Source organism: Labrus mixtus, chromosome 7 (assembly GCF_963584025.1).
Source record: "Labrus mixtus chromosome 7, fLabMix1.1, whole genome shotgun sequence".
Taxonomy (NCBI): Eukaryota; Metazoa; Chordata; class Actinopteri; order Labriformes; family Labridae; genus Labrus; species Labrus mixtus.
The window spans coordinates 960,624-985,972 of NC_083618.1; the positions used below are offsets into that span (position 1 = coordinate 960,624).

The 25,349-nt window shown below is 40.7% G+C and overlaps 1 protein-coding gene across 4 annotated transcripts in view; it reads right to left on the reverse strand.

Moving 5' to 3' along the window:
• Window positions 1-298: 298 nt before the first annotated feature.
• celsr2 (cadherin, EGF LAG seven-pass G-type receptor 2) overlaps window positions 299-25,349 on the reverse strand; it is a 63,827-nt gene continuing 38,776 nt past the window's right edge. The window contains exons 6-34 of one of the 4 annotated variants that reach the window (XM_061041963.1): window positions 20,891-21,048; window positions 20,292-20,455; window positions 19,938-20,063; window positions 16,800-16,963; window positions 15,983-16,162; window positions 15,776-15,889; window positions 15,331-15,487; window positions 15,037-15,178; window positions 14,833-14,953; window positions 13,569-13,752; window positions 13,330-13,431; window positions 13,082-13,176; window positions 12,551-12,760; window positions 12,168-12,351; window positions 11,231-11,549; window positions 9,894-10,061; window positions 9,327-9,450; window positions 9,037-9,237; window positions 8,769-8,943; window positions 7,898-8,010; window positions 7,463-7,545; window positions 6,475-6,601; window positions 6,231-6,341; window positions 5,681-5,811; window positions 5,511-5,596; window positions 5,258-5,422; window positions 3,125-3,340; window positions 2,775-2,997; window positions 299-1,585 (exon numbers count right to left, since the gene is read on the reverse strand). In XM_061041963.1, coding sequence (XP_060897946.1) covers window positions 1,561-1,585; window positions 2,775-2,997; window positions 3,125-3,340; window positions 5,258-5,422; window positions 5,511-5,596; window positions 5,681-5,811; window positions 6,231-6,341; window positions 6,475-6,601; window positions 7,463-7,545; window positions 7,898-8,010; window positions 8,769-8,943; window positions 9,037-9,237; window positions 9,327-9,450; window positions 9,894-10,061; window positions 11,231-11,549; window positions 12,168-12,351; window positions 12,551-12,760; window positions 13,082-13,176; window positions 13,330-13,431; window positions 13,569-13,752; window positions 14,833-14,953; window positions 15,037-15,178; window positions 15,331-15,487; window positions 15,776-15,889; window positions 15,983-16,162; window positions 16,800-16,963; window positions 19,938-20,063; window positions 20,292-20,455; window positions 20,891-21,048 — 4,368 coding nt within the window. In that variant the 3' untranslated portion in view covers window positions 299-1,560. Of the gene's footprint in view, window positions 1,586-2,774; window positions 2,998-3,118; window positions 3,341-5,257; window positions 5,423-5,510; window positions 5,597-5,680; window positions 5,812-6,230; window positions 6,342-6,474; window positions 6,602-7,462; window positions 7,546-7,897; window positions 8,011-8,768; window positions 8,944-9,036; window positions 9,238-9,326; window positions 9,451-9,893; window positions 10,062-11,230; window positions 11,550-12,167; window positions 12,352-12,550; window positions 12,761-13,081; window positions 13,177-13,329; window positions 13,432-13,568; window positions 13,753-14,832; window positions 14,954-15,036; window positions 15,179-15,330; window positions 15,488-15,775; window positions 15,890-15,982; window positions 16,163-16,799; window positions 16,964-19,937; window positions 20,064-20,291; window positions 20,456-20,890; window positions 21,049-25,349 lie in introns of all 4 variants that reach the window. The other 3 variants (XM_061041964.1, XM_061041962.1, XM_061041961.1) reach the window with 3 other exon arrangements.

Sequence of the window (25,349 nt, forward strand, 5' to 3'; positions counted from 1 at the left end):
CTTCAGAAAGATTTTTTTCCTGGTCAAAAAACTAACATTTCCAATATGTAGCCCATATTCTGTAACGATGACCTCAATATCCGAAGATTCTAATTTCAAATTAATTGTCATGGTCATAATCAGGCTTACATTTCTGCTATTCAACACTTTGTCATTTAGTTATTTTTCAAAGCAGAGGTAAGACTTTAACAGAAGCATGTACCTTCATATCAGATGCATTATATTTCACAGGAGTAAAAATATAAATAAGTAATGACTGTAGACGTGGCACTGAAGGAGAGGTGAGGTAAGACTGGAATGGTAGAAAACAGTTTAATCAGTAAAAACAGGAGCTGCAGAGTCAAAGAGACTATTCTCTGTTGGGACACCAGACTGGATATGATTGATCTGGTCATGTTGGTTCATATGTAATGACAATTATTTACAATAAAGTCACATGGTTAATGATATGGCATCCACAAATATCACATGACTTTGAAAAGAAGTAACTCTGATAAAATTCATAAAAGCAGTTTACATCTTTACTTACATTTAAAGATATGTCCTTGATTCATTTACAGGCTACTCTGTACAGCTCAAACAGTATTACAGCACGACTCTGCATGTATTTCTTTATTTTACAAAATGACAAAAGGCTGCGTATCTAATCTATAAAATACAGCTGTTTAGTCACCGAACTCGTATGAATGCATTCATCCGAACACATCGATGAAAAATGAGAGCACTTTAAATATCCATACAAAAAAATTGGGCCCTCAGTGATTTACGAAAGATGTATCAAATGTCCTTTGAGTCCTTTGTGGGTCTGCACACGCAGGTTCTCCCTCCTGATAGGCTGAGCAGTGCAGTCTGTCGTCCTTCATTGGGGGGGGGACATAGCTTACACGGAGCTTCCATTAACCAGCAGATACAGCCGCTCTTTAGTCCTTGTTTTCAGGATCAGTGTCTGTGAACGAGCTGCACTCCACCTCTTTGTGCCTCGTGGACATTTGAGGCGTTTAAAGAAAGTCTTCAGACTGAAACATAAAAACAGCTCCAACAGAAACAGGCGAACCAGGAAGAGATATCACAAACAAGTAGCGTTTTGAAAGTGGAATTTCCCTGAATGTTTGCGAGTCTAAAACTAAATGACCCTCCCAAAATCAAAAACAAAAACATGATCACGTTAATGCTCCAGTCTTTATAAAAACAACATTTATGTTCTTGAACACTTACAAAAAAAAAGGTAAACAAAATAATAAATTGAGCAGTGAATTAAAAAAAAAGTGCATTGCTTCAAGTATGTAAACAAAATGATTTGTTTAAAGGGAGAGTGACATTTGTTGTGTCAGTGTGAGTGAGCCTGGACCAGTGCTGTGACTCCTGAGGTTTGGCACACATGTATGAACTCAAACACACACACAAACACACACACGTACAATGTCTGGAGGGAATTCCTTCTTTTTTCCACATTTGTCTTCATGGGGGAAGTCCACTGCTCCCTTTTTTTCAGTTGTTGTTGTCAGATGTGGAGGAATGAGGCTCTATGACCTGCAAAGACACACCCCTCTGTCAGCGCAGTCACATGGTGGTGTTGCAGTGGCTGCTGGGAACACGGGGCGGGGCGGGAGAGAGAGGAGGAGTTGGATGGAGATGAGTGCAAGGTGCAGCACAAAACGAAAACACAAAAGGAACGGATGAATCAACACGAGGGGATGAAACACACACACACACACACACACACACACACACACACACACACACACACACACACACACACACACACACACACACACACACACACACACACACACACACACACACACACACACACACACACACACAGTGATCCTGATTGTGATAAATGAGGATCAGAGCTTCATGGGATAAAATTAAAGTATAAAAATCTATGATTTAAGAAGAGGGGGAGGGAGCAAAGACGGTTGATTAGTGAACTTCTATTTTACATTAAAGTTAAAAAGACAATTTGAATATTCTCTACGACTAAAGCATTTCTAAGTGCCTTTGATAAACACTTATCAAGTGGACATACCATGTGAATCCACAGCTTTTTATCTACTGGTTAGTACTGAAACTCCAAAAATGTTTGTAGTGTTGATACTTTGAACAATCTTTTTCAACTCGACTCGATCTAAATCCGACTATTCTTGATTTAAACCAAACGTCTTGCAGGCTAAAAAAGGATGCTTGTTTTCAAAAATGAAAATCTATCAGTATATTTTATTCACTTTTTTAAAGGGACAAAACTTGTACTGAGGAACTTAATGAAGAGAACTTTTCTTAGCTAAAGCTGTGGCTGTGTTGCCTAGGCTGTTTAATTTGCATTAAAGAACTTGATAAGTTGGTAAATCTTGACCTGTGTGTCTGAAGGAAGGGACGTTTAAAACTGAAAACTACATATAAATAGAAAGAGTTGAAACAAGAAGTTTCTAACAAAGACCTGAGGTAGCTGTTATGTTTCATAAATCATTCATGTTGCTTCATCACTACATTCAGATGAACTGCTTCCTGCTTCATTGAAAATGGTTAGGACGTTTTGTGTAGAAGCAGGACGGGTGCTGTCTTCGTTTGGTTTAACTTTTACATTGAAGATAATTCTGTGAGTATGAGACGGACCACAAGCAATGAAAACATCACTGAGGACAGGTCGTAGAGTGACGCAGACATTTGAGGGACAAACAGAGGGACTTGTGTGACACACAGTGATACAGATCCAACGAGCTCACAGAAACTACACACATCATGCACATAGTGTGGCTCGGGTGTACACTCACTCTGATCCCGATGAGTCGCCGTCCACAGTCCCCGCCTTGATGCTCATGGCGACACCGTTCAGCTGATCGGGGAAGACGGGTTTAGTGGGACCGGCTCGTCTGTCACTCGAGCAGGACCCCTGTGGAGACCCCGTATCGGGAGCATTTTCACAGAGTTCATTGTGGATGCGGTTCAGACCGTTCCTTTCTACAATAGGAGACAGCTGCTTCTTCTTTAGGATCCCTGAACAGGATAAAAACAAAATGTCACATCCTTAGGAAAATGTGCAGATTTTTCTTTCTGTTTATATTTATTGAAAATATGAGAAAAAAAGGGACAGTGGTATGTCCAGACTCCGACAGACCTTTACCTCTGTGAGGGTGGGCGTGGAGGTTTGGCAGACTGGGCAGCAGCACCGTCATGCTGTCCTGTGTCCGCCCGTCTGGTAACGTTCGCCCATCGCGGCTGAGACTCTGATCCTGATAGGCCAAAGTCTCTGATTTCAGTCTGTCTGCAGCTGCTAGCTCGCTGTCGCTCCCTGCTGCGGTGTAATCTACAGGCCAGTAACTCTTATTCAGTGTGTTGTCTGAAAAACAAAATAAACGGCATGAAGGAGGGACACAGTCATATCAGTTTAATGTTATCATCAGAGGTGTCAAAAGTATTGACATTCATTACTGAGGTAGAAGTATAGATACTAGGGTTTAAAAAGACTTCTGTAGAAGTTGAAGTATCAACTCAAGCTTTTTACTCAAAGTGTAAAAGTACTGGTTTCAAAACTACTTCAAGTATAAAAGTTAAAGTAATGTAAGGGGAAAAAAATGCCATTAAGGACACAAGCTTAGGCCGCGCCACAGTGGTCTATAGTGTACTACCCCACCTCCCCAAAAAACATTTTTCTAAAGGCCATAATGACTATAATGTTATATATACCCCCAGGTGCAAAACAGAGCACTTCAGACGCTCCTTTGTGCCCACTGCCTTAAGACTGTACAACAACAGACTATGACAACAATAACAGTACGTCCTGGACAGAAAACTTCACCCCCATAAAACACTACCCATATGACCTGCTTCATTATTATCATTGTATTATTGTATTATTATTATTATTATTTAGCATCAATATATATATATACATATATACTGTACATTCTATATATTTTTATTATATTATTATATTAGTCTATATTATATAACATTTCATTATATTACACTATATTGTTCATATTGCACTATATTATATTATATTACATTATATAACTGCACTCTGCATTACTGTGGTACAACACTGCCTCTCTTCTCTGCTGTTTACATTACTTGCTGCTATTGATCATACCAAGTCACTTTAATCATCACTTGTCACTTTATCTTGTCATTCTCTGCACATACTGTCTCAATTCTCAATTCCCCCCAGTTAACTTAATCATTCATTTTGTACTGTATATGCCCCCTGTTTTTATTTTTATTTTTATTTTTATTTATCTTATCTATTGTGTCTATGTGCATTTTTGAGCTTTCTTGTCTGTGCTGCTGTAACGCCCGAATTTCCCCTGTGGGGATCAATAAAGTATTATCTTATCTTATCTTATATTAAAATGTTCATGTTGAAACATTTGGGATGCACCTGTTTCAGCCGCATTTATGCCCATTGAAAATTAACACATTTTAGTACAAATACATTAAAGAACCATATATGTGTACTACTGAGCATTAACATGTGTTTCATGGAGCTGAAGATATGATGATGCCTATAGTGTGACGTGATTTGTGTCATGTGCAGGTGCGATGGATCGCGTACAAACCAATAGGGTGTTGGAATGGTATGTGTTTATACTTCTCATCCAACCACAATCAAATTCACTCTATCCGGATGGCGCGATTTATCTGGATAGGTTTTTTTTTTTTGTGTTTGAAAACAAGCTGAAATGAAATAGGAGTAACGAGGCTATTTTTAAAATGTAAGTAGTAGAAGTAAAAAGTCGGCTGAAAAATAATTACTCCAGTAAAGTATAGATACCCAAAAATTCTACTTAAGTAAGGTAACGAAGTATTTGTACTTAGTTACTTGACACCTCTGATAAACATTTTGAAATACTAAAAGTTTCACAGGGTGTTTCTGGTCCTTACAGTTTACACAACATTAGTTTAAACAGCCCTCAGTTTGATAAAACAAGAATTAAAAGCCGACTCTGACACTGCAACATTGTTTTATTTGGTACAATTTATTAAGGGCATATCCTCCAATTCAGTTACCCTTGTAACTTGTTGTTGGGAGGAGGAAAAACCAGAGTTGCCTTTGGACTATGTTAAAAGAACCTTTTTGTCCAGCCATGGATGTAATATGTTTGATTCAGGGGGCTAAAGGGGGTTTGGTGATTTGATGAATACCTTCAGAAAAGCAGGGTGTGTAAAAGAATCTGATGCTGAAAACACAGAGTTGAATGTAATGATATCTACTAAAAGGAAAAACAGTGGGCTAAAGTGAGACAGGCTTTTGTACCGTGTGGTTGTGTTCTCTTGACACCATTGGACGCCAGGTTTTCCCAGCATTCATCAGGCGGGACTGGACCCTCCTCATCTTCGCTGTCAGAGGAGTGGGTGGAGGCGTAGGAACCGCTCTGATCGTCCTCTAGAGACAAGTCACTGTCTGAGTCGCTGTCACGATCTGCACAGAGACAGTCTAGTTTAATTTAATCAGTCCATCAATCTATTTGAATTTTGACAAAATCAGAGGGAGTGACTGAGAAAGATACCGTCCAGGTGTTCTTTAGTTTCATGGAAGAGTGATGCGTGGTCATTCAGAGCGATGTGAGCCTGACTGTTACCTAAACCGTCGTCCCTGAGAAGACACCAGAAATCACTCTGTCAGGTGATGATGAAATTTTAACACTTATCTGATTTACTAAACATAATGCTAACTTACCTGAGGACAAACGGCACATAGCTCTGCTGGCTCTTGCCGCTCTGCACCGTCCCGTTCAGAGACACACTGGAGTCCCCAAAGGGAAGGTGGTACAACTTGCCATCCATGTAGTTTGAGTTGCATTTGTATCCCTGGAAATATCAGAGAGGAAACGAGCAAACCGTTAGAAACATCAGAACAATCTATTGAAACAGTATGCTTGATCTGATATATATTTTTCAAATGTTAAATCCCATTATGCTGCCAGACCAAACAATATCTAAGTCTACCTCTCTAAACTTTCAGACTTTGATCTCGGAAGTCATTTTAAATAAATTGGAAAAAAATGGAGACCTTATTCAACTTCATGGTTGAAAAGAAAACACAGACTCATCACTTAACACATGACAGTGTTTAACACACTGTCAATAAAAACACAAACGGGGTCAAGAAAAGTAGGTGGTGACTTTAGAGATCAGATGATGTGATGATTTATGTGAGTCCATATAAAATCAGTTTTTATGTGTTAACCTCTGCTCTACATGCTGGAGGTGTCTGAGTAGGGACTCACAGAAGCTTTTGACTTGATCATATGATCGGGGCGCTTGCGGCTGCAGCAGTATTTCATGGCATTCCTGGCTTCCTTATTGAAGACGATGCGGAAGAAGAAAACAAAGGGACCCTGGGGATGGAGGACAAAGAGGGTTAAAATCACTCAACTGAAAAAAATAAATAAAATCAAGCATTGTTTGAATGCTTGATTTTTTTTTATTTCATTCATTTTTCATTTTCAGGGGGGAAGCTGATGCGCTCACCTGCACACAGTTGAACCCAGCGAACAGGTAGTGGAAGATGATCATGTCGCTATTGACGGAGAGGAGCGCCAGAAAACAAGTCACTGAAACCAGGAAGAGCACGCCGCCTGCAGTCTTCAGGCCCGAGCTGCAGGATGACGATAAATCACATGAGAGAGAGAAAACAGAGGCGTTAGTCTGAAGCTGTGAAGATGGAGGTTCATGATGAGCAGAAGCTGTGGACATTGTCTCATGGAGAGCTGTCATCATACAATGTTCACAGTGAGTCAGTATGTCACTGTATAAGACGGGTGTCATGTAGGTCATCGGAGGTCATTTCATGTAAAGATTTTGTTTAAAAACACAGGAAACAAAATAATTTTTCATGCATGACAGAGCTGCAACTTCTTTTTAACACTGATTCAAATTGAAGTCTTGCGATGTGAGAAAATAGTGAAAATAAACCAATCAAGTCTTAGCTTGTTTGAAAGTGTTAAACTCTTCTGTGATCCATCATATCTGACAAAGAGAAGTCACCTCAGATAATATCTACTCTCGTCAACAAGGGAACATTTCTGACGGAGAATCGCTTTGTGCTGCTGCAATCAATTAAAACATGACATAACAAACAACGTCAACAATTATACTCTATAAGTATAACAAATTCCATACACCAAACAAGAAGCATGAAATGACTAGTAAAATGTCAAATACATCCTCTTCCCTCTGTGTTTACTGATGTTGTTTATTTATGTTTATTATAACAGATCAATAAGCACAGATTGAATAGATGTAGGTTTGATCTGATGTCATTGTTATTCACTGCTGATAGGGCTGTTATTGACGTCCTATAAAGAGTCGTTTGACAAGTTTTCCTGGTTTGATTAGAGTGGGTGATGAGTGTCCTCGTGTGTGCAGACTTTAGCAGAATGACTTTGATTGTGTCTTAATCCGACAGCATGTAAACAGGGCTGATGCTCATGAAAGATAAAAAGCCTGTGACACTCACACTCGAGGCTGTTTCTTCTCCATGCTGTGGTGTCTGAGGGAGCAGGACGCTCTGGACGACAGGATGTAGAGGAAGATGTTCATCTGTAAACACAACATTGAATCACTGCTCACAGCAAGGCGGGAGGAGTGTGTGAAACCTTTCTGAGGGGATTTCAGGGTGAGTAAACACACACGCATGCTGACAGTGATCCAGCTGAACAGTGACGGGTGTGTTTGCTGTAACAACAGCTGTAGAGCCGCTCTAATGAGCTCACTATGAGTCAGGACGAGGATATGTGGATCTGCTAACATTACCATTGTGACCAGTTCACATATGTGTCCAAAAACAATGATGCATGAAGCTGTAATGAATAATCTTCACTTCAAATATGAAAATGCTCTCCACTAAATCAAAGTTTCTACATGAGCAGAGCAAACTCCTGCAGGCACTCACAGAGGCCACCATGGCGATGGGTCCAGCAAAGCTCCAGATGAGGGTGTCGTACATGGACAGCCAGCAGAAGTCTGGGTTTCCGTAACCTTCAGGGTCGAGACCTACTGCCAGGCCTGGACACAAACACAGAAAGACAAATTCTCCATCAGACAACAGAAGTCACAACGACACATTTAATAAGTCGAGAGAGAATCAACTCAAATCAAAAACCTTTTATTTTAACGTCTGTTTTACTCGTTTTTCTGTTTACCTCCATTAAGACCTTTTTTCTATTCTGTCGGTGTCCATCTGAAGCATTCAAGTAAGGAAGTATTCTTTTCAAAATAAAATAATAATTTTTTTGAACAACAGTCAAGCGAGGATAACTAGACAACATTTTACTGGAGAAATTGTAATCTTTGAAGAAGAATCACGGATCAGACTTAAAGATTGAAAGCATGTCTGATAAGCGCGCAGATACAAAGCATTCACTAACATTAAATATACACACACATTCACATCCTAAAACTTATAATTGTGTCATTATTTAGATACAAATAGTTTTAAATTGCTTTAATCCAGCTCTGACAATGTGACTTTGACTGAACAATAAATGAAAACCAAAAACATGATTTCTAAGCACACACTCTAAAAAAGCAAGATAACCAATTATTTTCTCTTTTAAATCAAATGTTGTGTCCTTATAAGTAGATTTTTAATTTTTTTTAAAATGATGATGGTGTTGAAAATATCTTTCTAGCCTCCTTTTTTTTAGAGAGTAAAGATTCTTGAGGTTAAAAACTTGATGCTGAAACTTTCCCAGGCATCTCCATCCCTGCATAGGTACATTTTTATACTTTTTTTAATAAATAGCATAATGATGGTTTCCAACCTGTAATAAAGGCAGGAACTCCCCAGCCAATCAGGTAGTAGAATCTCATTGGTCCATAGTTGATGTCTCGCACTTCGCTGATCATGCGGTAGATGTGGAGCCCCTCGAGGAAGAGCCAGGAGAAAGTGCAGAGGTAGAAGAAGTGCAGCAGGATGGCGATGACAGTGCACAAAAACTGCACGGAGAAGAGGAACAGAGATGAGTGATTAAAAAAAACAAGAAGATGAAAGGAAAGTTTAAAAAGAAGAAACAGAGAAGAACTGATTACCGGGTTGTCGGCCTGGTTGATGCCCAGGATGAAGATAAGCTCTGAGAGGAAGAGAGCGGTGGCTCCGTTGTTTATTATACTCGTCTTGTTGCTCTGCATGGCTCTCAGACAGAGGAGGAAGATGCTGGTGAGGAAGAGGAAGCCCAGGGTCACCCCCACCGTGCTCCACGTCAGGATTTTGATCGGCAGAATTTCTCCGTTCTGACACAACAATACAGAAAGAAAAGTTTAGAATGATAACAGAGTGATGATATCTGTGTGTGTGTGTGTGTGTGTGAAGATTGTCTCACCTCTCTCCTGGAGACGTCCATGAGCACGGCGAAGCTGGTCATGTGATAGCACTGACAGCTGATGTGGGTGCTGTTTCTGAAAACCACCTCGCAGCCCTTTGCAGACCAGCCACCGCTCCCGCCACTGACATGAACATGATGAACAATGTGAGAATAAAATCTGATCTCTCCCTGTATGTCAGTGTGTGTGTTGTTGTAATAATAATAATAATGATAACTTTATTTCTATAGCATCTTTTAAAAACACAGGTTTACAAAGTGATTTGACAAACAGCAAAAACAAGAACAAACTAAACCAAACACAGAAGAACATAAACAACAGCAAGAACATAACAAATGTAAAATACTAAAAATAATTAAATACAATTCAACAGAAAAGAACCCAAAGTGCACGATACCCAACAGATATATATAACCCGACCATCACAAGAACCATCATAAGAACCCAGGCAACACAAGAACCCAACAACACGAGCTGAGTCCAAGAGGACCAAAGATTTAAAAAGATGTAAGAAACTAAAAGAGCTAAAAGCAAATCAAAAGAGAACAGCAATAAGAAGTACTCACAGTATGGTGTGGTTCCAGAAAACACAGATGGGTTTGGAGCGCTCCTCGGTGGACACCAGGCGGAACTGCACAGTGATGGGTTTGTCCAGAGTGTGCTGCAGCAGCTCGTCGTTGTCGTGGACTGTGATGCTGACCACTGGCGTGTTGATGACAGGACGCTTTGGCACCCTGATGGAAAAGAAAAAAAAAAGAGGTTCAATTTAAAACTAAAACTTTTATGAGTCCCTGTTGATAAAACTACATTCAAATGTTCATCAAACAAACAAACTAAATGACAAGCTCAAACCATCTATGGCAGTGCTTCCCAAAGTGTGGGCCGCAGCCCCCTGGTGGGCCGTGTGGGTACTGCAGGTGGGCCGCGAAAAGCCCTTCAACCAATTTTAAAAATAAAAGAAATATCACAATAATGATGATTCACCATGAGTCAACCCTTTAAGTGATTAGTAAGGCGTGTCATGACTATTCATAGACATATTGTTTAGTAAACTTTTGTGTCTATCTTGCCATAACATCATGTTGTCATGTCCAATAATTTACCCTTACTGAAAGTTATAGATGTAGTCATACATTTTTTTTTATAATGGGCCCCGGAGTAATTTTGTATTTCAAAGTGGGCCGTGGCAGTTTTAAGTTTGGGAAAGGCTGATCTATGGGATGTCTGACATTCTACGTTTGGGGAAATTTTCATTTGAATAAAAGTTTTCTGTTGAATTTCATTTTTTAGTTCAGATGAACAAGTTTAACTTTAATGGTAAAACAGTGGATGGAAGCTGGCGTGCTCACAGTCGGGTTTTATTCAATAATACAAGGTGCACTGTAGTGGGGAAAAATGTCAGCTAACGCCACGTGATTTCCACCCTTTTCTTTCCTGTCTACCTTAACCTCTTAGAGACCGCTCCACTACTACACTGTTGCTTTTTTCTTTAATAATTGCTTAATTCTTTAATCTTTTTCAATAACTTTTATTGGTCTTTAAAAATGAGATCAATGTGCATATAAACTTTTTTCACACAATAAAAGTCTCTCAATTTTTTAGAGGAAATAAATACTGGAACACTCAATCATGAAAAATAAATTAAAAAGATGACAGGAAAACTAAAATAAAACAAAGAAAATCATCTGGGTAACGATAAAAGTGTTTAAAAAAGGTTTATGCTGCTACGCGTGTCGTGTTACTCAACTTGTTTTTGATTTTATGATTTTATTCAACATATCCAATAGAAATAACTTTAACTTGTATTTTCTAGAAGAGTAATCTATGTTTACCTCTTTTGATTATCTTCATAATGTTGGTTGAGATATTTCAGCGGGTTCTGGTTCTCGTCTTTGGTTCTTACCTCAGACTCCTCTTGTCGGGGTCGTAGCTCTCTGGCAGCAGCGAGGCCAGGCTATGGAAGATGATCACGCTGGCAATGGCGTCCTGCTGGTTGTCCTCAGGGTGGCGTCTCTTCCTGTTTGCCGAGCGGTTCCTCTGCGACGACTCTGGGAAGACGTCCAGGTGCCTGTGGCCCTTTGTGTCCACAGGTGGCTGGAAGACAGAATCTGGCAGCGTGACGGCCGTCTCCAGGTCTGCGGGACGAGGACCCCTCAGAGACTGGTACCGCGGGAGTTTGGCTCCAGCAAAATTCATCTTTTTCAGACGATCCACGGAGATGACTGTAAAGAAATACATACACATACACATAAACACAAAAACACACACAGCCTAAGTTTATCTCCCTTTATTATCATCTCAATTTACAGAGACAGAGAAGGTGGAGCAGCTTCACAATGACACATTCTGTTATACTGTGTCATCTCAGTGCTGATGTAGGTGCACTTTCCCCTTTTTGTTTTGATTATTGTTTCAAGTTTTTTCATCTGCACTATGGGCAGACCGTCCTGGTGATTTTTAAGGTAAAAGGTCAAACCCACCCTTCTCTGTTTCTTGTGTTACAAAATTAAATAATGTGACATGTTTGTTTCTTTGGATGGGCAAAAAAAGTATGTAAGCCTTTTTGGAAGAATCATTCTCCAAAATGATCTCACATTTAAAAAAACAGTTCTCAGTATTAGTCTCATTACTGTGCTGAATCAAATGAATGCTTGAATGATTGTTACAACAAAACCTCATTCTAATGCAGGGGTTCTCTAACTTTTTTGGCTAGTGTACCCCCTTTCAGAATTTCTTTCAGCCAAGTACGACTTTTATGACCGGCCAAGAACATTTTTCAGGAAATAATTTTGGAAAAGAACATGAATAAATTGATGTATGTGGTCTTCATACACTCTCACCTATGTGTGGTGTGACGATGGTGAAGGGGCTCAGATAAGTCTTTCTCATGTTCTGTGCCAGTGTGTTGGCGTAGTCCTCGTAGTGGCGGAGCAGCGCCGCCGTGCCGCCCTCCGAGTGCTGGATCAGCTCCCAGTGCGGCCGCGTGTCTGGAGACAGGATGGAGCTGCCCACGCGCACCAGATTCTGTGAGAAAACAGAGAGAGGAGTTCATCATGACAGGAGGCTACAGTCAGAGTGAAACAAGGTGTGACTTCTCCCCTGCAGATAAAACATGAAAAACTGTGAAGTCTGCTTTTTGTGTTTCTGCAGCGATGTTTTGTTCTCATGTTGTTTTCTCTCCTGTGTTATGATAAATAAAGATCTACAGTACGTGCTTTCTCACCTCAGTGAAGTGGACGTCCTGTGTAGCTGTGAGGTTGAAACCCTGCTGGTTGCTCTCGTGCTGCAGCAGACTCTGCATGAGCCGATACGCTACTTTCACATCGCTGCCAAAGTAACTCTCTGTGTGCAAAGTGGCATTGGCCAACATGGCCGCCGTCTGCTGAACGTGTCCGGAGTCCAGGAGCGTCACGTTGCGGGAAAACTTTTCTGACTGGAGGAGGGAAGGAGGAAACACAAGCATTCAGTAACTTATGGATGTTGCAGTGGTCCTAACTGAGAGATATCTTGTAATGTAGGAGGAGGATTTTCTTCAGTACAACATGTGTGGTCCCCTGAGGATAAATCCTTAAGACCTTAAGGTGAATTCTTGTTTTTTCTACTAGTGCCATCGTTAGGTTTGGTGAAAAAACTTATTGATAAATGGGCATGAACTTTGGATCAGATATAAGCCTCAGTGTTTGTCTCACATGCGGATGATACTGTGGGAAAAGCAAGGTTTATTTTAAGACTGAGTGAGGGAGAAGTTACACACCAGTGCTTTAAGCTTGCTGAAGGTGACAGAGGTACAGTTGAAGAGATTGGGGGGAAGCCAGCCCTTGTGCTCATCACAGTGTCGTATCGCTGTGCCTGAGAGAGAGAGAGAGAGAGAGAGAGAGAGAGAGAGAGAGAGATTGCATTATTACATGAGAGGTGACTGGAAGTCTGCATTTGAGATAGGGCTGGAGGCAAGTTTCCCATATTGCCATTATTTTATGTAAATTTGATGAGCTGCCATCTTACCGAGTGTTCCCTTGGGACATGGGACTGCTGCAGGAAGACCAAACTTAGTCCTGGGCCACCAGATCCCGGCCTCGATGGCCTGAGGGCAGCTGTCATAGATAACTGAGGGAGACGGAGCAGGAAGGATGGAGAGACATGAAGAGGAAGCATGATGGAAAATGATCTATATATATGTGTTACAAAGGATAAGTGGTATAAAAGCATTATGGTAACTAGACAGTGATTTGATGTCTTCTGACCTTCACAGCCGTTAGGAGAAACCTCAGCGAATGGGTTGTCACAGCGGTCACACTGGCGTCCGATGACGCCAGGTTTGCACTGACACTGTCCACTCTCTCTGTCACACGCTCTGGAGAAAGATCCGACCGGGTAGCAGTCGCACAGCAGGCAGGTGTCGCTGCCTTCAGGACGGTAGTGGTTGTCCTAGAAACAGGAGAAAGGAAGAGGTGATTAACAGTTTTACACCTTCATATTCATACCTCACCACCACACAGGATGACAGAAACATCTGGTGAACTAGTCTGATGCACTCTTAAGTTAGTCTTCTTGACCCCGGCTTGTCCGGGTGTGTTTCCTTTTAACCCCAACTTTATTTCAACATTCTAATTCAAACCATTTCAAAGCAATGTTCTTTAATCAGAACTGTGCATGTTTTATTGATCCTAAATGCACATTAATATAATCAATCAATTCCCATAAAATACAAGACATATATACATATATACATATATCATACATATAGTAGTAGTGGAGCCTGCAGGAATACATTTTAAAGACCCATTCAAGTTCAAGTGCGTGAGGGACAACTTTATCTTTTAGGTCTCATGCGCACATACACCGTCAGTAACTGAGCGAGCAAAAGAGAGAGAGAGAGAGCCATCGCACTCACACTATACCTTAACAACACCAAAACTCTGGTAACCACAAAGAGAGTAACCATCTGCACCAGAAATGTTTTGATGTAATAACCTCTAATCATTTATCTATTTTTCATATTTCAACATTGAAAAGAGATTTAAATGTAGAATTAACACACCTTCAGAGTCATTATTTAAACTCTCCTACCTCATCTGTTTACCACCTTGTGTTGAAAAGGTCTTCATGATTATTTATCAGGGTTTTTTGTTTTTTCTGTTTCTGCTAAATGTAAAAGTTCACACTAAAACAGCCTAAAGAATAAGTAATAAATAATAAATAATAAAGTGCTGACGGTGGTGACACCACTCCAAAAGTCAAAATGTCTTTAAAGTCTTTGGAAAAACATTTTCTCTCGGTGCAGTATGAAGGCGTCATTTAGTTTACAACGTTGCACATTTTGTTTTTCTCAGTTCGAATCTGATTTTGCATTTTTTTTTCTTGTGTTCTTATTGCAAAAAAATGTATGGTGTGACAATTCATGTGTAAACCTCCTGCACCACAGCTTTTCATGCACGGTCACACGGTCACACGCAGGGTTTTTGTTTTGAAGAGTAATAAATCAGAGCAGCAGGTCGGCACACTCACCTTGCAGCGACACTCTCCACTCGTCTTGTTGCAGTCCGAGTCAAAGCCCTTGTGTGTCTGACAGTTACAGGGGCCGCAGGTCTTGTGACCCCACCAGCCTCTGGGACATGGCAGGTCGGTCCTGTACATAAACATTTAATTAATTTACCTGCAGAGTAACAAATCAAATAACACACAGTCTCGGGTTATTGTGAGAAACTCTACTTTTTCTCGCAGTAATGGCCGAAGTAGCTGCTTGGACAGTCACAGGTGTAACCTCGGGACGAGCTCAGCTTCCTGGTGCACTTTGCCTCATGCTCACAGGGGTTTAAAGAGCAAACATCAGAGCAGCTGGTGCCATAGTAACCTGTGAAAGAAAAGAGAGAATAAACTAGCTTTCAGGGTATATTACTCTTTTGAATATTGACCATTATTCAGTGAACGCCCTTAAAGTTCTGCAAAATGTTCAAATCACACATTTCTAAAGGTTCTTGTGTGTGTGCTCGCAGACTGACTGACCAGCGAGGCAGGTGCAGGAGTGGCTGTCCCAGTCGTTGCTGCAGTAGCTGTTGGCCGGACAGGGGTTGGAGCTGCAGGGGTCGGGCACGCTGCAGCCTGGCTCCACGTTCACCTTCCTTGCGTGAGACAGACTCAGAGCCCCGCCCACACGCAGACCCTGCAGGCAAACACACAAACATGTTATCATCCATGACAACAAAGTCATACCATGATGCAAATCCCAGGAGATAAATTAAATATGATGGATGTTCATGTGATATGTTACAAAACGGTTGCAGTTGAACTTCATCTGAATATTTTGTGTTGTACAGTAGGGAGTTTAACTTATCTTGAGATACGTCAGAAAAATACTATTTGTATGTAATGTACATTTTTTTCATCAGTAGAAATTGACCATAAAATTGAATAAGCTGCTTTGAATACAGTAGCTACAGAAAGGACGAACCTGTATGCAACCACGGAATCCATGTTGCACTTTGCCATCAGGCGTTGCCAAACCGCCAACACTCACAGCCTTCAGCTTAGAGTCTCGCAGCTTCCCATCCACCGCCATGCTAGCCTGAAAAAAGGAGTATGACACAGACTTTGTGTTTCCTATACCTAGAGACTAAAAAGTCCCAAAGATTTACAGAAACTAGGATCCAACACTCACCAGGTAGAGTCCCTGATCTAAAGACAACACTGCTTTGTGGTGACTTGCCACTCCCCCCAGACTGCTGATATCCAGCTGCAGGTGATGCCAGTCTCCATCGTTCACCAGTACCTCCTCCACACGGGACAGAGTGGAGTTTTCTCCTCTGTGCAGCCCCATCAGCACACTCCCGTCGCGCAGCTACACAGGCAGGGAGAGAGCGGAGGAGAGTGAGGAGACAGCAGGGGGGGGAATTGATTTCAAGCACAATAACAGAGGGGGGAAAAGAGAGCACTGAGAATGAGCAACACATCACATGATGAGCAGACAGAGAGAGCTCTGATTGTTGTTTGTTTTTCACACTGTACAGTTGGAGGTCAAACCTTTAGATGCTGTAAATATCTCATCAGACAGTTATGTCACTTTAAAGAGGCGTTAGTCCAGACAAGCAGCTGAACACAAACGGGCTGAAAATGCCTCAGAAGTTACAATAAGTGGAAAAGTCATCCTCTAACATCAAATGACCAACAGGTGGAGCCTCAAACCTACAATGTTAGATAATGTTAGACATCTAATGTTAGATGTTAGATAAGGTGCGGACTGCTGGACTTTACACACATCAAAATAAACTCTTTTACTCTAAAAATTCAATTTTATTCCCATTTAAAGGACTCCCTTGAGGATAAATTGCTGTTCATTGCAACATTTCAGCAAAGCTAAATAATGCAATAGTGATGAAACTCCCCCTTTAGCAGACAGAGATCCTGCTGTAGCCGTTAAGTGAGTTTGAGTGTATCCATGTGCAGAGAGAATAAATGAGACTTCACGTCGCTCTCACCTGCAGAGTGAGGTTGTGCTGCATGCCGGAGGAGATGTGCAGCAGCGTGGCGCTGGCCTGACGTGTGCGGAACATGAGCTCTATGTGCCATGGGACAGAGGACGCCGCCAGGTTGTTCCACTGCAGCAGGCTGTTACCCAGGAAACGCTGCGGGCTGGCCATCACTACAGCATAGAGACAACAAGAAGCAGATGAAGTGTAAAGAGAGAGTAACAGGATGGAAGGAGTGGTCAAGGTTAATGAAAGGAGAAAGTTTCAAAGTCATGTCTGTCACTTTTTCTTATCACAGCTGAAGAACTCCTTTAGTTTATCAAACAGAAAGACAATTTACTTATCTGCATCCTTTGCCTGCAGCCAATTTATTTTAATTTAAATTGTTTTTGAATTAAGTGTTTTGTTTTGTTTTAATTAATGCTTTGTGAAAGAGGGGCAGATATTATAAGATTAGTCTTCTTTCTGCTCCTTTTTATTCAAAATTTGAGATTTTATGTTTGTTTGTTTTTCTTAACTTGTTGTTTGAATGAAATAAAATGTACAAAAAAACAACAAAAAAAAAACAATTTACTTATCTGCATCCTTTATGAGGATATTTGAAATCAGATGTTCTTGGAACAATCTTTACAATTCAACCCTCCTGCTCTAAAGTTCAGGTAGTTCAGGAGTCAAAGATAAAAACAGTACTTAATATAAATTCCCTGAAGTCAAATATCTGTTGAGGTTTCTTTTTCATAGGCTGTGATTTTTGAGCTTCTCAGTGCAGAAAGATGCACATGGAGATTTTTATGCCAGAAAGATGTTTTCACTTTGATCTGCAGGAAATTCTCCATCCTGATCCTCATCAGGGTTTATAGCATTAAGACTAGTGTGGAGGCCAAACTCAGTTCATAAACTTACTATCACACTGTGGTGATATGAAAACCTGAAACCTCCAGTGCACAAGTCACAAAAAGACCTCTCAGTGAAGGAATGTTTAATGTCCAGCGGTTAAACATCTGAAACTAAATATTTTCATATTCATGGGTTCTTTTTCGTCAATCAGGCGGACGAAATGTTTCTTTAGGGATTTTTAACACGGGAACAAAAAGTTTTGCAAGAATAAATAGACTTTTTCAGACAATATTATTCAAAGCAGATTTTTTAAATATGTCTGAAAAAGTGTCTGGAGGGGATCTTTAAAACCCCCAATGACTGAACACTTACAGTAGCAACTACATTTACATTTCAAATGTAGTTTTTACTGTGTAGTTCATGATTTAGAAGGAGGATGCACCCATGCGACGACTTTAGGGTCCAGGAGAATCTTTCTGGCTTGTTACGAAAACACAGTGACAGGAAAGGACACTCTTCATGGCGGTAAACAGGTTCCCTCTCATTAAGCCGTCTCAGTACTGAGTGAAGAAAAAAGCACCCGATCGAAATGATCGATTAGTGACGGCAAATAAACCTGATGTGCTGTGACAGTCACTGCTGAGAGGAACCAGATGCAGAGAGAGAAACCACTGTGCAGTCTCAATGTCTGAAATCCACAAATAAAAGACTTTAAATATAAATAAATGAAACCATGAACTCTGTCTGACATATATGCAGCCTGAAAACACCTTTAGTATTTAAGGAGGTATTTTTCACATAAACTCACCATCAGAGATCTGCAACAAAGCAAGGCGGATAAAAAAACAAATTTTCTACAAATGCCCTAAATATTGAATAAAGTATCACATAAAACTAAAGAAGACAGTTCTCACATCTAAAAAGGAGGAATTCCTGAATTTATTTTTGTGATTTCTGGTTGAAAAATGACTCAAAACACAATTTGATAAACAAACAAGTAGATTTTTGTTAGTGCAAGTTTTAAATCTCATACTGTTCATACATAAGCAACTGCATATCTGATGACTGCTCAAGATGGTTGTTCATTATTACATATTCAAGTTATCAGAGCTGATTAAATCCCTCTCAGAGATCAGTAACACATAATCAAACAGCCTTATGGCCCACTTCCTATACAGCTCATGCACTTTAATGAACACATCTGTCCTCCTTTGAATATCAATCTCTACTGCGCTGCAGGAAAACAAATCCAATCCTCGCTTTATTTTATCTGCTCTACATAAAGACATTTGAATGACAAAAAAAATGTACAACATATTCTTCTTTAAGCAACAAAAAAAAAAGTGTGTGTTTTGTTTTGCTAGTCTTTGACATGGACCGTTTCTCCTCCTCCTTCTCTTCTCTAATCTCAAATTGCTGCACACCATAAATCAGCACAGCTAACAGCTGCAGCGGATCAGGTGCAAGAAAAACAGACACTGGAGAACACAGGGACAGAAACATAAGAAGTTTACTGTATGTGTTCAAATGTCAAAAAGCAATTACTCTTGAACATTTGAAAATCACAGGAAGAGAGTGAGAGAAAAATCAACCTGAAGCAGCTTTTCTCTCACAGCTGACCGTGTTTTTGTCATGAATCAGCCATCAGCAGTGTGGTGGAATTTCTTTACCTATGTATTAAGATTTAAATGTACAAACATCATTACGTTTATTCACTGTTCTCTGATGTCAGATAGAGTTCAGCTGCGACTAGAAACCAAGGACAGCTTAGTGTGTCGAGGGTCTTCCCCTTTATATCTGCATGTTTGGTAGACTTAGTGTCTGTTCCAAATTGACATCACAGATTAGTTTAGGTCAGTGTGACTCAGACGTCAATAATGTCTTTTCTATATATGCAAAGCCTGTCGAAGAGTTTGGGAGAATTGGCATAGCAGGGACACAGCATCAGACGTGTGCTTGCTACTCCATCTCTGCTCCAGAGTATTCTTGTATGTATGAACTTTTTATTTATCAACTGAGTCTTATTGTGTGAAGTCAAGTTCTTAGTAATTTCCTCAACAAGCAGTACTGCAGACAATAAAAATGCTTTTTATGGCTTTGAATTACTGATTACAAGTCAGATATTCACTAAACATGACACACAGTTGATATTTGACATGTTACTCTTGAATGCAAAACGCAGTAGTGGTGTGGGGTCTTTACTGAGTTCACTCTCGGGTCACACACATATCGAGGATAGTCAAACTGCAGACAAATGTGAGTCAGGTGTCCTCTTATGTGTAATCCCTGTCTTTTACTTGAAACACTCACCTCTTTCACATGTTCTCCCTCCAAATCCAAGCGGGCAGTCACAGCTGAAGGAGCCCCATAGGTTCACACAGGTGCCTCCATTCATACATGGGTTATTGTTGCAGAAATGTCTTTTGGCAGAGCATCCTAGGAGGGCAGGAAAATAAGAGGTTGATCTATCCGTTTGATCTGCTCTACCTCATTATTTCAGAGTCAGAAGGTAATTAAGTATTCATAGAGCTACAATGATCATTTCCACTGACGAGACTTCTTCTATCTTGCTTTCTCGTGTAACAATAAAAAAACAGTTTGACTGCCACAGGTTTAATGAATGAAGTGAAGAATGAACCGAAGGTCAAATGGCGGTGTGTATACCTGGTAGAGTGCCGTTGTTAGCGATAAAGCTGGCCATGTCTACGTGATGGCTGTCGATCCGCAGGTTCTTCATGCAGCCCACAAACTGCTGGTTGAGAACAGGAAAGTCCTCTGGGAGTTTGGGGACACCTCCGAGGAGCAGCGGGCCTGTCAGGTCCAATGATCTGAAAAACAAGAAGCCATGAACATTTGTGCAGCTGCAGCTTTGCTCTGCCTTTACATCATAAACACTAATGGAGGGGGTGGAGGGTGGAACATTAAATATTTATCACTGAGAGACTTAGGCAGTTGTATTTTTTGTGTTTATATCCCTGGAGATTAAATAAAAGGGTAGACAACAGGAAGAAAAAAAACAGCTTTGCCAACACCCTGGAGATGTGGATCTTCATTTCTAAACAAGTTTACTCTTTCTCTTAACGAGCCAACTACAAAGAAAATAATCAATTCAATCAAGGGAGTAAATAGAGGAGTAATGAGGGGAGCTGTAAGGAAAGGACTCAAGGTTTATTTAGGAAATTTCTGCAGCAAAAAATAGATGTATCTTCTATATTTGAATTAAAGAACTCAAAATTCTGATGATCTATTTCATTTGAACTTACTTCTTTGATCCTGATTGGCTGCCCTGAGCAGAGCAGGTGTAGTTTCCGATCATGTGACCAAACCTGAGGGCCACGGAGGTGTCGCAGTTATCCACCGTTACTACCACCACTTTCTGGTCGGAGGGGCCCTGCGGCAGGCCGGCCTGGTTCAGGATCGGCTGTGGAGTGAGAGTTCAAACTCATGAATATGAAGATCATTTAATAAAGAGCTTTCTAACGTTTGGTTGAACTTTTTTTTTGCTTCTAAGTGAGGATCTACGGATTGAATGTTTGTTTCCTGTTCTGTTCTGTCAGCAGTGTGCAGAAGGATTTGAGTTAATGCATTTGAATAAGGAAAAGCAGAACCAGCAAAATAAGCTTATTAAAAATATAAAGATAAGAGAACATGTATAACATGTCTTATCTTTTCATATTCATTTGAGATTTGTCTTTTGAGAATGAAGGATCATGGAGCAGTACTGCCTGCTGCTATTTTTAAAATAACAATGTATTTTGGTTTCACACACTCTATTAATAGAACTCAGAAACAGGTTTGTTATTCAAATAACTCTTTCATCTGCATCATTTAATGAAGGATTAGTGCATAAAGGAGCACAGAAACTCCTGGCAGTCTCAGGCAGTGCTAAACTGAGCGTAGCTTTATGAGCTGGATGAAAAGTCTGAAAACATAAATGTTCTTTTGCATCGCACACAGTTCAGCTCCCGTTCATCCTCAGATCATCTGGTTGACTATTTCAATAATTCATATCATAACAGCTGTACCTAAAGGCAGCGGCTGGCTAGCACACACACACACACACACACGCATGCACACACACACACAGAAAAAGAGCTTGCTCTCGGCAGGACATCACCCCTGTTAACAAAGAACCTTCTTCATTGTCGGAGAAATCAATGGGGGGAGCAACAAAAGGAGGAGGGGTCTGCGGGGGGGAGAATGATGATCCTGTCAATAAAAGGTCACGACCTCTTTACAAACCTACTGCAGCCTCTAAGGTCACGCAGAGCTCATGTTAACCTTAAGTGTGGGTTCAAGCTGATGTCGCGGGCTGAGAGTGGAGCAGCGACCGCCCTCACACACAGCCAACCTGCAGGTGATGACGGGCCGCTGAGCTGTCAGCTGCTCAGACGGGATTTAGCAGGAATTAGCTCATCTCATGAGCAGAGATCAGATAACAACAGGCTTGAAAACAGCAACAGAAACCTTTATTGCCTCCATTTCTAGTCTTCCGTGGGGTTTAACTATAAAACACCCAGCACAGATCTGGCCCCTGATTACACAACACACTGGAATAATCATTTATTGATTGCTCTGTTGTTAAGAAACTTTGTCTCTGCTGTCTGATCCCTTTATTTATACGCTTGGAAAACACCACCCAGCTGTAGATTTCACTGGCTGGTGCAACATATTTAGCAGCTCTATCATAGGAAATCCATAGAGACAAAAAAACAGACTTCGGCATGGAATACATTAATGGCAGATATAATTTTAGCCTCAAGGCAGCGCCACAATTTAATTTCTCTCACATGACTCTTTTCCTTGAGTAGATTAGATTCAATCTCTGTGAGCCTTTAATAATACGACTCTGTAACTGAGAGGCTGCAGTGAGTTAAATTCCTGAGCTCGCTCTGTGTCTTGTGATCACTGTGTGTGCTAAGTGTTAGTGATATGAATGAGATGAGAGAAGAAACTTTAAACTAATTAGAATAGATAAGTAATCAGTATTTTTGGGGAGCAGACATGTCAGTTTACTGCACTGGGCATTGTTTTGTGATGAGATTTGTGATGTAGGACAGAAGGGGTTAATAAAACTTTACTTTTTATCAGAAGGGAAACTTGCCCATGACTTTCTGTAACATAAAAGCAGCACAGTGTGATCTATTGAAAAAAAATCACAGCGCATGTGATCCCCGAAAAAACCAAAGAGTCAGATAAAGAAGTTTGTAGTGAGCGGCTACAGCCATACTGCTCTGTTAGGATGTATGCACAGCTGTTCTTTAAGCTAAACGCTAAATTAAGAATGGTAATATGTTCACAATGACAATGCTAACATCATGCTGTTGAGCAGGTTTACCATGCTAACAGTTTTTGTGCAGCATGTTAGCATGCTAACATTTGCTAAATACCACTTTGCGATGTACCGCTGAGACTGATGGCAGTGACAACAGCGTAGCCCGTATTCAAATCTAAACCAAAAAATAGACCAGGAAGTGTTGACCATTGCTTATGTTACATTGAAAAGTAGGAGACCAACATAACAATCATTAATTATTTATGTGAGGGACAAGATAAATGTCTGTACAATGTTTAATGGCAATCAAACGAATAGCTGGTTTTGAGGTGAGCTTAAGTCAGTGTGTATAAAGTCTGTGGGATTTACAAGTGAATGTCTGTACTACATTTTATGCCAACCAATCAGAAAATAATTGAGTAAATTTCAGAAAATAAGTCATAATTTTGAATGATGAAAAATCAGCAGATCTTCCAAAAATTGGATATATCACCCTGGTTCCATGTATGTTTTGGACATAACGTTTCTTACAAAGCCTTAGTTATTAAAACATATATAATAAGTGTGCTATTGATTTTTGGCTCAGCAGGAATTGTGTATTAAAATGCAGAATGCACTTGCAACAGAACATTTTTTCTCATCCTAGTGACCAGATTGAGTAATTACAGGATGTGGAAATGCTCATGGTTTCAAAGTTATTATTTCGGTGGCCGTGGCAACTATGCAAGCTTCCTCCTCGGCCTGCAGTTCAGGTGACTGATGTTACTTTGAGGCACAGCGGGCCCTGTTGTCCAGCACTTTTCCCACAGGAAGTCCTGTCATTTATTTTTTTTGACTGTGAAACTCTGTTGAGCACTGAAATGTTAAGTAGAGAGGAACAAACACTAAAAAGGCTTTTTACTTCTCAGCTGATGCTCCTTGAGGCCAACCTGTTACAAATTTGTTGATGATGAAACAAGCAAACACGTGGTGTGAATTGCCAAAGGTGAAATCATCTGACATGCTGTTTTCCACGGTTTGTGAAAGCGCTGAAACAGGCAGCGCTCCAGATTGGACGCTCCCTTCACTGACCTCTGCTGTCATCAGTCACGCCTGTTGACTCTCCAATAATGACCGTCTGTCAGGATGTCTTTCTGACAAACAAAACCCTGTCCTGTCAACGCTGATTGGAACACACATATTTGCTCAGGACCGCATTAAACACTGCTCTCACTCACCGCTACAGGGGATTATGGGAATATGAGTTCTCTGTCACAGAGGGCGACAGGGGTTTTCTCAGGAGGAGCATAGCGGCAAAAAACACAAATATGGGATTTAAGATTGAGTGAAAAAACCATAGCAACAAGAGGGGTCGGCCCTGAAGCGCAGCATCCCCGTTCAAAGCCGGAGTCAATACGTCTCTCAGCTTTTCTTTACCCTTTTTTTCGCTCCTCTCCTGCCTCGCTTTTCTGTCATGCGGGAGAACAGTGAGAGAGGGGCACCTTCCCCGGGGCCGCATCATTCACTGCCCATGGTCCCAAAGGAAGCAGAGCCCTGCACAAAGGCAGCGGTCATTGCCATTCTCCACAGTCCCCCACCATCCTGAAAGCCACATTTCAATCTAAAATGTTCCCCCCTCCTCCCTGGCTCACCCTACCCCACCCCCTGTGGACAGGGACGGGTCAGAGTAGGCCACCATAGGATGTCTCCAGTAGGAAGAGCCATGTTTCTACTTCAGGATGTGGAGGATGAGAGGAGGATTAGTTCAGCTGTGAGGAGAAACCCTGGATATCTTGGGGATGTTTAATGCTTAACAAATACGGAATATATTCAATATAATGAGGGATAAGTACACTGGTTCCACTTCATACCAAATTCATATATCATGTTTAATAGATATAATGAATTTCATTTTGGCCAACATGAAGAAATTATCAAGTTTCTCTGAACTCATGTGGCAAGTTAATCTTTTATGGATCATTAATTAATTAAGTCTACTTCACAAATGATTTTACATGCCACCAAATAAGAAAATAAAAACAAAAGTAAAGTAGAAGGTGTTTCAGGCCTATGCATGAAAAGGCACCATATGATTGTTAATAGAAATATGAAGAAGCGTCCATCACATATCTACATGTCTCACTTGTATCTTTAAGAAATCGGATCTACAGCTCATGCTGTTAATGTAAATCTCATGTGAGCCGGGTCATGTCATTTCCAAACACTCACTGCACTTACATAATAAAACGTCAAGTCAGTTAAACTATAAACACTCAGGAAGTTGTTTGATCTTTGGGTTTTTAACCAAAGTGATTAATGGGACTTTAATGTCTTTCTGGCAAAGAGGTGACCACTTTTCATCCAACAGTCGACGAGTTTCCCCCCTTCTTCACTTTCTCTGCCTAAAATCTGATACAGCCATGTTATCATAGACTCTCAATAGAAAATGTGAGCAGCGGGGGTGTTGC